The 13,491-nt window shown below is 32.6% G+C and overlaps 1 protein-coding gene across 1 annotated transcript; it reads right to left on the minus strand.

Moving 5' to 3' along the window:
• Positions 1–3,529: 3,529 nt before the first annotated feature.
• LOC100816376 (nicotinamide adenine dinucleotide transporter 1, chloroplastic) lies at positions 3,530–9,839 on the minus strand. Its single transcript, XM_006587180.4, has 9 exons — positions 9,301–9,839; positions 9,025–9,108; positions 8,287–8,393; positions 7,059–7,107; positions 6,862–6,971; positions 5,296–5,390; positions 4,397–4,485; positions 4,195–4,289; positions 3,530–4,088 (listed from the first exon to the last, which is right to left on the minus strand). Exons 1-9 carry the CDS (start codon positions 9,380–9,382, stop codon positions 3,702–3,704), a joined length of 1,098 nt encoding a protein of 365 aa, XP_006587243.1. The 5' UTR covers positions 9,383–9,839; the 3' UTR covers positions 3,530–3,701.
• Between the last annotated feature and the right edge of the window lie 3,652 nt (positions 9,840–13,491).

Below are 13,491 nucleotides of genomic sequence, written 5' to 3' on the forward strand. Positions count from 1 at the left end.
CATTCAGTCTGGTGGTTTGTTAACATAGGATGTGTTGTAACTATAACTATGTTTTGTTGTAACCACTTTTTGTTATACATTTAGTTGTTGTTTCCTTTATAAAAAGTTTTATATTGTGTGTTGAGTGAGCTTGAGAGAACTTTTAATACCTCTTCATTTTAATTGTGTTATTCACAATAAACTAACACTTTGCGAGATACCTTTCTTCTTCTTCTATCATCTGAACTTCTCTGTCTGAATAGAATGTCTCAAATCTTCCCAACATTAAATAGGAGCAAATTTGTTATTTCGCTCAAGGCCTATAAAATCTCAGGATCGACCCTTAGTATGAGCAACCATATTAGCTTGTCACAAAACAAACTTCAAATTAAAGTTATAATTAGAAGAATTACAAAACAATCTTTTAGTGTCGATCCCAACTTGGAAACGTTTTCTTCTACTAACTTCAACTTGGCCACCACTAGTTTACTATCCAACTCGAAGGCAATAGCAATAAAACCCATGGAAATAGCCAACTAAAGAGCATGGAGCAATCCTAGAGACTCCCCAATGGTAGCATAATAACAACCATCAGAGACAATAGTTTGAGCAATTACAAATGGACCAAAACAGTCCCTTATGTTAACACCACCATTTTTCAATTACAATATCGAAAATTGGTCTTTTGATGATTATCGAAAGATGAAGATCAGGCATCAATGGTAAAAATTGAAGACAAAGTTGTCAATAATGGAGATCAAAAACCAAAGCAATCAATAGTGGAGATTGAAGACCAAAGCAATTAACGATGAAGATTCACTAGAAACTTGTAGCATTTATGGGTAGTTATAACTAGTACATCATAAATATCATACTTGTATATTGTAATAAGGGTTGAAACTTGTGAACACCCTTATACCGTAAGAACATATTTAATTAGGATTCTTAAGCTCAAGAACCCCTATCCACTAGTCCCTTATTGTTAACACCACCATTTTTCAATTACAATATCAAAAATTGGTCTTTTGATGATTGTCGAAAGATGAAGATCAGACATCAATGGTAAAAATTGAAGACAAAGTTATCAATGACAAAGATCAAAAACCAAAGCAATCAACAGTGAAGATTGAAGACCAAAGCAATTGACGATGAAGATTCACTAGAAACTTGTAGCATTTATGAGTAGTTATAACTAGTACATCATAAATATCATACTTGTATATTGTAATAAGGGTTGAAACTTGCGAACACCTTTATATCGTAAGAACATATTTAATTAGGATTCTTAAGCTCAAGAACCCCTATCCACTAGATCTACTACTATTCTTACTAAAGAATTTTCCATGTTAAAGGTTGGGTTCTAGGGGGAAAACTCTCAAGAACTCTACTTTTTTTATAATAAAAAAAATAGTTTTTTTTAATGCTATTTGACAAAAAAAAAAGAGAGGTTCTATTTTTTATGTGCAAGTAAAATCCAAGAATCCAAATTGGATTCTACCACTAAAGTAAACAATGACAAAAGTTCTTGCATCTTATGTGGTATCATGGGACCCACAAAAAGTGGTCCAAAACCCAAAATGAGTTATTTCATTAAAGATACTCTAAGTCCCCGCGACGCTCACGGATTGACATATTACTATAATGCTCTCAATCATTTCTTTTCTCTCTGTATAAGTATCTTTCGATGTCTCCTTCTTCTTCCTCTTTCAATGTTCATTTCTTCTTTCGATAACATCTTCTTTTACTTAGTTCATATTATTAATTTGTTTGAGTGCACTTTAATCATATAATTTTAGATTATCAAACCAAATATTAAAATTTAACAAGTTGATCCATGATAAAGAAAGTATCGAAAGGATAAAAGACCTTCAAAAGGAGAATTATCCGCTACCTCGAATATTTCTGAGAACATGTGCAAAAATTACCGAAACTTGTATACCTAATAGATTGTAAGGAATGGAAACGGTGACACGGACAATAAGACTAAAGGAAGCAACGACTCCCATGAGGAAAACAGGCAAAATAGTCAGCTAGTCAAAGATTCGATGGAGAATGCAAAAATTCAAGACTTGAGGAGAGGAAGCAGACCCAAAATAACCAATTCACGGTTAAAGGATTTTGTGTGAAAAAAATCTATAAAGAGAGAGAGAGGTAGAACGTGAAGGAGAGATAGAGAGGTAGAACGTGAAGGAGAGATTTAGTAGGTGAATTTTATTCTTTTCTATCTCATTCCAATTGTGATTGTATCTTTTTCTTCTATTCTTTGTCTGTTTATCATTGGATGATAAATTGTACTATTCCTTCCTCTACTTGTCCTGGAAGTTGATCCAATTCTACAAATATGTGTCTCTGTAAAGATTAATTAACAAAATGTTTGTAAAGATTGATTAATCCAAATTATTGAAATGCTTATTGCATAATGAGAAAAGGGCATTGTTCTTTATAATAGGTTCATTTTTTTAAGAAAGAAAATACGAATGAAAAATAAAAGAGGACTGGGAGAAGGAGAAACGTGAGCACATGGTCAGAGCAGGAGAGGAGAGTATCTTTTGCTAAAGCATGAATAATCAATGTCACAAAGGCCAAAAAGATAAAGGGGACATGATGCTTGAGTTATGGATAAACATTTGCCCCGTTCTTATAACATTGAAAAGCATAACCTAAAAGTTTCACGGTTCAGTTTTATAACATTGAAAAGCATAACCTAAAAGTTTCACGGTTCAGTTTTATAACATTGTCAGCTTATTTAGTTCTCGTAGCATTTAAAAAAAATATTCATTTTTAGTTTCAATAAATTTGTATTTTTTAAAAAAAAAATTCTTGTAAGTCTTTTTGTTCTTATTTAGTCTCTAAGATTGTATTTTTTTTTTTTAATTTTAGTCTCTTAAAAATTTTATTTTTTTCATTTTTAACACACACACACATATAAATAAATAAATATATATGAACCAAATTAAAAAAATACAAATTTATAAGAACAAAAACAACTGTCTGCAACAATTAAAAACACAAATTTATAGGAATTAAAAATGAAAAAATTATAAAACCAAAAAAAAAATGTGAATTTGCAAGAAATAAACATTTAAACCATAAAGGTACACATGACACCTCGTATAAATGCTTAAAATGTCAATCGCAAAATGGTCCGATTGTAATCCCACCACTAGTCTTAGGGAACTGGAATGTGTACAAACAGACAAAGTATGGTCCCAAGAGATATAACAGGAAACGCACTTACTATGTGGGCTACAGCTTTAATTCAACTGCCCCTCGACTTGTCATAACAAATTTAGGTGATGCAGGAATATCAGCAGGACGTGTGATGACAAAAAATCAAAATAGTCATTGAATTACAGAAGATATTGAATAACACAAAATCATATACACACAAGCAAGATCAGGTTTCAAAGCCCAATGGAAATCACACTTGTTTTACTCCATCGTATTATTATGCTTAGAGAACATGACGTTGTTCATATTCACTTCACCTTTATTTCTTTGCTAATATTATTTTTATTCGTAAGCATTAAACACAATATTAGAAAGTTTATAGCACTTACACCTCCAGCTCAACCAACTGAGCTAGACCCCTCGATAAATAATGCACAATTCTTGTAAAATCGAGCAATTGGCATGTCAGACAAACAAAAAAAAAAAATATCAGATCCACAAAGCTATAAATTAAATGTAGGAAAGACAAAAAAAAAAAAAAAACATTATCGTCAATGTCTTTTTAGCTGCTCTTTGTTTTCATGAGGAATTGATGAAGCTTTAGTGTTAGACTGAGATGGTGGTTGCCGCCTATCTGCGTCACTGTCACTGCCACTGGCTTTTGGCTGGGGCTTGTTAACTGCATTGGCTTTAGAACGGCCATGCGGATACCCTCTGTCCTGAGGTACAACCCGCTCCAAAAACCTGTGTATCATCTCATAACTAGTGAATGTAATAACTGCAGATGGAGTTGTTCTTAATAGATTGGTCGCGCAACCGCGATAAAAGCCTGGAATGCCTTCCTTTTGAAACACCTTCTTAGTACAGTCAATAACCCCTGTATACTGGACCCCAATATTTTTGGCCTGGCCTTGCTCTTGCAGCCGGGATCGTATTACCTGAAAATATGAAATTTTTCAATAGTTAATGTTGGGAAATACAAAGTTGTCACTCAAAGGGATCCTACAGTTATCTTCAATTTAGCCAGAAGGTGGTCATACATACCTCATGTGGATAAGTCATTACAGAGGCAAATACTTTTGAAATTGATGATGCAATGGCAACACTCCCAGGAGTTAGCTTGTCAACGGTTGTGTTGTCTGACATATTGGAATTTTGATGAGGCAACAAATATAACAAAAACAGAAAAATTCACTTATTTCAAGGACTGCAGAATAAATACATAATTCACTGTTAGCATTCATACCTTTTTCTGCCATGTATGACTTGATCTTTTCATATGCTGGAAATTGAATTGCAACATGACTTACGCCAGCCAATGAAGGAACAATGCCACTGTTTCACATTAACAAATATCAGTGTCACAACTAAATACACAGAAACAGACTCAAGCTATCAGGCAGTTCAGTTTATTATTTTTTCCCCTTGAAAAATTGATTTTATACTGTGCAGCAGTTATGATATGAAGGCTGTTTGCATCTCTATTTACTACTCAACTTGGAATCTCATATATAAACCAGGGTAAGGATCAATCAATAAAGATGTATGATTTCATACACTTAATCCACTTAACAACTTCAAATAGAAAATTATTCTCAATGATCTAAATGTTCAACCGTAACATTAATATATAAATAGTGCATACCAAATATTCAAAAATTCAAACAAGAATATCTGAACATCTCCAGTTATTGATATTTTTATTTTGTTTAGAAGAATATATATAGGTACTATCGTACTAGAATTATTTTTTCATCTACATTTCATGTTGAACTGTCTAATTTTTCAAGATTTATCTTACTCTAACGGATTAGCATGTTATTCACAAGAATTAGCTTGCAGTCTTGCCAAATGCAGTTATTTCTATGATGACAGATCTTGATTAAGGAAATAGTTTCTCAAAAATAGATTTTTTCCCTTTCTAAAAGGAAATGCATAATGGTATATGCAAAAATATTAAACGGAACTTATAGTTAATAATGATTTCATAGTGCCTGCAAAAATAAAGGAATAGAAGAAATTTCTCTCTTCTATTAAATATTTTTTCCTCATTTGTTGTACAAACAAACATTTATCAACCTTTGGAAACTCCATAATGTATATAGCCAAAATCATCAACCTTAATATTGAAACAACAAAACTGACCTATATAAGCCTCGTATGCCTTCCTCATGTGTAATCCTTGTCAAAGCAGAAAGAACACTCTTGTAAGGAACAACATCAGGCCTCATTCCTTGTGTCTAATGGTTATCAGGAAAAAATGAATTAATTTCCAATATAGCAAAAACAAGAGCATCTGTCATTATCCATGAATAGATGAAATAAATAACTAATGATAGTAAACTTCATCGAAACTGAACAAGGCATAACCAAGGGATACATACAGATGTATTCTAAACCTAATCTCATCAGAAATATAAATTTAAACATGATAATCTGCATCTTTTCAATCTAACCAAATAGTTGGGACTTGGGATAGCAAATACATCAGAAATATCTAAGAAACTCAAAATTACATTGAAAGAAATAAGATGGCAGATGAATAGGCATGTATTAAAGATTGAGAAATATCTACATTGAGCAGACAAGAACAAGTAGGGGTGTAGGGATGGCAATGGGTAGGGTCTGGGTAGGGTACTATAGTACCCGTCCCAATACCCGGGTTTAAAAAATAGCCGTATCCAGTCCCATACTTGTGCGGGTAGCAACTTTAATTCTCATCCCCATACCCGTTGGGTAGATATACCCATACCTGCACCCGTGACCCACATTTTACTTATATATAAAGTTAATAAATCAATAAAAATATATTAATTAGAAAAATTACTACAAGTAAATTGAAATTTTACTCTTAAGTAATCCAAACATAACATTAAAAGTATCCACGTATAATACTACCTCCAGTTCTATATATAAGAACCAATTAACTAATTCATCAAGACCAATATAAGTGGTTAGAATAGTTGATTTGTCAAAATTTTAATTTTATTCCAATACTACCCATGGCATTAAATGGTTTAAGAGGTGGTTATTTTCAAAGATAATTTTTTAACCAATTTTGTCTTCTATTTATATAGTAGTATTAAAAACAAGTAAACATAACATTGATTCGTCCAAACTTAAGTCATAAATAAACAACATTAGAAAATATAATCATCCAACATTAAAAAGATAAGTAAATAATAGTTCAATTCGAAGTCAATCTTAAAAGAATTTGCCAACAAATTCATAAATTTATACATAAAAGTAAATGATAGTTCAATATTCTTAAATAGAATGTAAAACAAATTTAATATAAGGTATGTTGAATTAGGGTTCATTCTTTGGTAAACTGTTACTGTAATCATAAAATTTGGAAGATATAATTATTATTTTATAGAAGAGTATATGTATGATATAAATTATTTACTTTTTTTAAGAATAAACTATTTACTTAAGTAACATTTTAGTTATATTAATATTTAATATATGTGACAAACATGTGCAAGGCAGGCCAGGGTGGGTAGTGTACTATAGTACCTGTACCTGCACCCATCCCCGCAAAAAATCACAGGTAAATACCCGCCCTCATCCCCAGCTCCAATAGACTGGTAATTACCCTCCCCACTTGCAGATACCCATAGGGTTTAAGAACAATAAATGAGAAGATCATAGACTCCTATTTTTACAAATATTTTACTAAGATTACAGACATGAGAAGCATTAACTTACTTGAAGTCTTGTCTTAACAACCCACAATGGATTTGTAGAAATTGCAGTGGCTGCACCAGCACCAGCAGCAGCTATAATATTTCCAATAGTTGTGAGTTCATCGCAACCATCTGTTACAGTATTCCAATGCATCATTAAAAATATAGACGATCATACAAATTTCAATTGCAGATCTGAAGAACCAAAATAATATTTACCACGTGAACGAAGAAGACCCTTTAGTTGCTCATAACTTGTGAAATAAACCTACAATTGGAATAGACTTTATGTTATTTGAAAAGATACGAACTATGAAGAGAAACTATTACAAACATTCAATTAAACAGTAAAAGAAACATTATCCATCTTCTGATATAAAAGTGACTAATACATGCCTTGAAAAAGGATCTTCATGGGCAAAGTACATGCAACCAGTCAGGGAGATTAATTTTTAAATGGTTTTTCATACAAATACAAAGGCATATGTTGCTTTACACTGCTAGGGTGGACAGGATTAAACATTCCTCCAGCAACTCCAGCAAGAAGGCAAAGAGGCAATCACTTAAGATGATTGTTGCTTGTTATAGTACCTCTTCCAACCTCAAAAAATTTAACTTAGTAAGGGTATCATAAAAGTACTCTTAAGAGTGGAAATGCCATGTATGGTCAACAATAATTAAACACAAAGATTTATATCAACCAAGTAGACTTGAATATGAGTATATGACCATACAAATCACTCTAAATAATTTTCTTTTCATAGAGATGCAAAATCTTGTTTGTCTCTAGACCAAAACAGAAGTGGAGACCAAAATAACACTAGATTTTATTATAAAATGAAGCAAACAAGGAAAGTAAAAAAAAATTAATGAGACCAAGAATTTTGTGAACTAGTCGTAATGATTAATGAACAATATATTTCAAAACATCAGTTATATTGATATGACAAATAGGAATTGATATGAAGATTATCATCATATAGCAAGTACCTTGGTGAAGACTGTACCCTAGAGAGGATTATATGACAAATAGGAATTGATATGAAGATTATCATCAGTTATATTTCAAAACAGATGCAAAAACTGGTTTATCTTTAGGCCTAAACTAATGTATTAGCAAACTAGTGGTAATGAACAATATATTAGCTAGTAGCTTGTGAAGAGTGTATCCTAGAGAGGATTATAAGAGAAATAAAAATTGATTGGAAGATTATCATTGGCTATTCATAAGACCCGTGTAACTTCAAATTTTGGGCTTATCAATTATCTCGTCTATGTTTATGTATAGTTTGTATGTATGACATGAGAAGATGGAAGGCAAATGAATGCTTGCTGAAACAACACAAAACAGAAGTACATCCAAACCCTGCTTCACAGAGCCTTGCATCTTTAGTTGCAATAGACATTGATCAATGTAGTTAGAGAGGCAACAGGAAAAGAAACTCACTGCCCAGTTTGGAAGTAATGCCACTATTGTTGGTGAAAGGCCACGGTACATTCCCCTGAAACCTTCATTCCTTACTATATTTTGCAAGCTTGTGATAATGACACTACCTGGGAGAACAACAAAAATTAGGCTCAAGAAACAATCAATCGACAAATGTAAGACAGAATTCATTGATACTACAATATATCATTGACAATTTGAATTAAACTAACATCACCCAGTTTCAACTACATGTTGATGACACAGTCACAAACACTAAACACTCAAAGGAGAAGCACTTCTCTTAAAAAATTAAAGCAAATTCTTCTCAAAGAAACATCAACCTAAAAAACTTCAGTCAATTAATTATCAATGATCGAAAACTTGTCAATCTTAACACAAATTCAAAATCAACCACAACATTGTCAAAGACCTGTTAACTGTGTTTGGATTTGCCTCATATATCGACATTTTCAAATGAAATTGCATCAAACTGTGAGATGTAATGCAAAAGCTACAAATTGTAGCTTCTGACTGGCGCACATCTGATGGCATAAAAAGTGAAACCACACATGAAATAATTCAATGCTTCAAATCGCAGACCACACCAGAATTGCAACATCTCAATTGCACCTCGTGAAGCCATGATTGCGAACAGCATCATCTAACATGTGACCCAACACAACCGTGACTACGATGCAAGTGCAATTTAAGACACAATCTAAAACCCTGCATTCAGCAATCAGCAAAAAGGGGTACCTTTCTGCCCATGAGGAAGGCCATGAACTTGTAGCCTAGTCTTGATCACATCCAATGGGCACACAAATGTAGCCGCTATTGCCCCTGCACGATGCAACTCTCTAGTTAATCCACCAACAGTGAATGTCACACTCGAAATACTAAAACATCAGCAGAGAAGAGACCAAAACAGCAGCAACTGGGAATCAAAAGTTACGAAATTGAGAGATACCCATTAAAACTGAACCCAAAATAGGAAAGAGTTCGAAGCAAAAAAAAAAAAAAAAGGTAAATTACCAGCAGAGGCACCAGCAGCAGCGTTGCAAATTAAAGCCCTAATGTAGAGACTAGCACCAGAAGTTTGATCATTGCTACTCATATTAGAACCTTACAACGCAATTTATCAGAATTGAAGGCAATTAGTTCCTTAGTGTGCAGAAGAACAGGAGGGAATTATTCTCATGGCAAATCTCTATGAACTTGTTTCTTTATATACCATTTCAGTTTCCAAGTGGTGAGGGGAAAAAAAAAAAAAGAGAGAGAGAGAGGGTTATGATTTGGGGGTTAACGTGAAGGAAGGGTTTTGCTTATGCGGCGAATTGGTCCAACGAAGGGGCTGCAACGTGTTCTATGGGAATGGGGAAAGTGCGACCGGTCTGGTCTTAAGAGTTGAAAGTTGAAAGACCATGCGAATATGTTGAGTTATTTCCACACTTTTTCTCTCTGGTTGAGTCGTTTCTTCTTCCGTTCTTCTTCCTCCAATACTCTCGTTGAGTTGGGTTGCTCCTTACACTTGAACAAGCTCAGACACCCCCACCAAGGTGGGTCATGCTCGTTTTTCTTTATCAACCAAAATTAATTACACTAATTACATGTTAATCAATCACATATATACTATTCTAATTTATGAAAAATTATATCAAAATTAATTTACTTGGATATAATTATAACTTCCTTAAATAAAGAATTAAATATATTTCGTCCAACTATCATAACATATACCTAAATCAAGTAATATATAATATTAGTAATCGTTTCATTTGGGATAGTTGTGACACTATCATCTAATGGTCGGAGTGCACATTCTCGATTTAAGATACTTATCAATATAGAGACGTATTTATTTCTCTCAACAAGTAAACAATCACATCTTGCAAATCTAATTAGAGAAACAATGTCAATCATTTGGGACCCATGATAAATAGATATGCTTTGGAAGCATTAGATCATTTATTAAAAGATATTCTAAATTGAGATGTTCCATTTGGGGGGAGGGGGGAGTGACAGTATTAGGAGGGGATTTTAGTCAAGTATTTATTGTTGTTCAAAACGGTATTAAGGAACAAATAATGTTTGCATGTATTGTTAAGTCTTTTTTATGGGCTATCACAAAGGTCCTTTATGGGCACAAAGCATTTGATCATTGGAAGATCATAATTTTGCAGAATATATTATGCGCATTGAAGATGGTATTGAACCTACTAAGCATGGTGATATGGTCAAAATTTCCCACCAACTTGCAATGACATGGGAAGGGGAAAGTTCAATACAAAAACTTATACAAGAAACATTTCCCCAATTAGAATCTCATCCTACATGGGATTCATCTTATATGGTACAAAGAGCCATATTGACATCAAAAAATGAGGATGTTCAAAAAAGTAATGACATAATTATCAGTCATTCCCCAGGAGAATAACAGAATTTGTTATCATTTGATGAGGTCGAAGGGGACACACCCAACTTAATTAGCAAGAGTACTTTCACTCGATTTTGCTCCAGGTGGTCTGCCTCTGCATATTTTAAAGGTTAAAAAAGGTGCACCCTTGATGTTGTTACAAAACATATACCCTAAATCCAACATGTGTAATGGGACAAGACTACTATGTCATGGATTTCTTACGAACATGTTGGATGTTGAAATTCTAACAGACCACCATGCTGGAAGATGAGTTTTTTTGCCTAGAATTAAACATAAGACAACAAAGAGTGTGGTGGAACTTCCTTTTGTTCTTCTTAGGAAGCAGTTTCTTGTCAAACTAAGCTTTGCAATTACCATTAATAAAGTCACAAGGACAGACCATATCCAATGTTGTAATTTATCTTCCACAACATGTTTTTAGCCATGATCAATTATATGTTGCTTTGTCAATAAGTGTTTCTCAATCTTCCACAAAAATCCATATTAAAGAAGGACAACTTGAATGAGAGGATGGAAACTTCACAAAAAATGTTGTTTTTAAAGAATTTTCTTTGGTTTTCTTTTAACAAATATTCAATAGAATTAGTAATATTGTCTAGGATAGAAAGTTTGAAAAGCTATGGAATATTTGGAAGGATGAGTATTCACTTGGAACAATTTGTCCAATTGACTACACGGTTAGATCAAATTTGTTACTAACAATCTTCATATTATGTCATTTTCAATCCATCAACTGTATTTTTAATTTTCTTTAACATGGGTTCACCGTCTAAAAATTTATTTTGTTGGGTGGGGTTCTACAATGATAACAGATAAAACTCAACTTTGAAAAATGATAAAAGAAAATTATTAATCTCAAATGATTAGTGAGGTTATTTTCAAATCTATATGTACTTTAATTTAATACATGTATATATTTAATTTTAATTTTTCTCGGTTCTAATCAATTCTAACTCGAGGGTTTCTTCTCTATATTAAGAGACTTGAAAATGTAATACCAAGTGATACGTGTCATATTAACAACTTTCATGCAAAACAAAATGTCTTGATTCTTGAGGTTATAATTAGTTCTTTAATTAACTACTTTTAAGCTACACGAAAAACCACCACCCAACATATACATGACATTGTGTGACTAATTTTGTAGTTTTTCAAAAGGCAAGAAACTATGGATGATGTGTTCTACAAAGACTTATGAAAAATCCTTCAAAGGTACATAATTATTCAAATTTAATATTATTGGTTCATTAATATGTTTTCTTACAAGTTAACTAAAAATAATGATAAAATTGACATTTGTTTTCATAAATTGCAGGGAAGCTATAGATTGTCCTGAAATGCATGCACGGTTTGATTTGCCAATTAAGGAAAATATATAATTACCAATTATTATAGTATTGTACATAAATAGTTTTTCCTTTGACGGTTATTAATGCAATATTTTATAACTTTTTTATTTGTATATAATTCAATTTATTTATACTACTGCAACACATACCAATGCATATATGTGATAAATTGAAAAAAAAATAACTCAAAAAAAGTGATAGCGAACTAGAAATGCAAACACACAGATGCGACGGTGCCTGTGCTTTTGCTAGTATAATAATGTTAATGTGTTTAATTTCATCTCTTTCAAATGTAATGAGAGTTCTTACCGGTGTCATCACCGAAAAAAAAAATACATGAAAGATGGTGAGAAGTCCAAACTTAGTCTTGGAACTTGATAATGAAGGATAAGTCATCCCAAAATTATAATTTTTTTTATAGAAAATGGAAGTTCTTATCAATATGCATTATTTCCAATATTTTTAGTTAGATTTTAACTTTCTTTTTCTTTTTCTATCCCACAAATATGTTGCAAGTTGTGAGACAAATATTATAGTTGTTGGATTCTTTTGCAATTATCATATGGACCGAAAATTCTTATATAATAGTTTATATATCATCACTTTAATTTTTACCATGAATAGTATATATATATATATCACTAATCACTTGATTTGAAATACGTACTGAACAAGAATAATATTTATTTTTATGGTCATTATTTGGTAACTGTTGTGTATTTATTACTAAACTAGTCTGCAACCCGTGCACATGCATGGGTTGTTTGGTAAGCGAGTTTGCAAATGTTGATTAATAGCAAAATAGAGTTAAAGTCAAATACACAAATGAAGTATGGACAAAGCTAATATCGTTAATATTTATATGGAATTGTTTGCTAGAACTACAACACCAAGAAATTTTTTTCAAAATCCCAGACTACAAAGGGCAGTTTAATTACTGTCACTATCGTCCCTATCCTTCTGCCTTCTAATTACAATTTCCCAAATTTTTTCATAATATCTATAGTAAAAAGAGATTTCATCTCCATGATCAAAGTCCATTTCCACAAGAAAATCATACCATGCTTGAACAACGCCTTTTCCACCAATACCAGGGTTCAGGATTTCAATTTTCCATTGCAATGGAGGACCAAATCGCCTTAAGATTGTCATGTGGTGACCACAAGCATTAAGAGGAACTTCTGTACAACGCGGGAGTTTCTGCAGATAGAAAAGAAGTAAAATGAATAAACTGCTAAAAATTTGTTTAAAGAGATTGATCTATGAAATGTCAACTTAGCAGAGGTTCAGGAGCACCGAGCATTTCCTGAGTAAATCGAACAGTCCACATATGCTTTCTGGATGAATGCCTCTGCCTGCCACAACTTTGCCGCTCTAGTGGTGGTATGAAGTGTATGTCAAACACGCATTGATGATCACAGACAAAAAAGTTAATGG

Source organism: Glycine max, chromosome 9 (genome assembly GCF_000004515.6).
Source record: "Glycine max cultivar Williams 82 chromosome 9, Glycine_max_v4.0, whole genome shotgun sequence".
In the NCBI taxonomy this organism is placed as follows: Eukaryota; Viridiplantae; Streptophyta; class Magnoliopsida; order Fabales; family Fabaceae; genus Glycine; species Glycine max.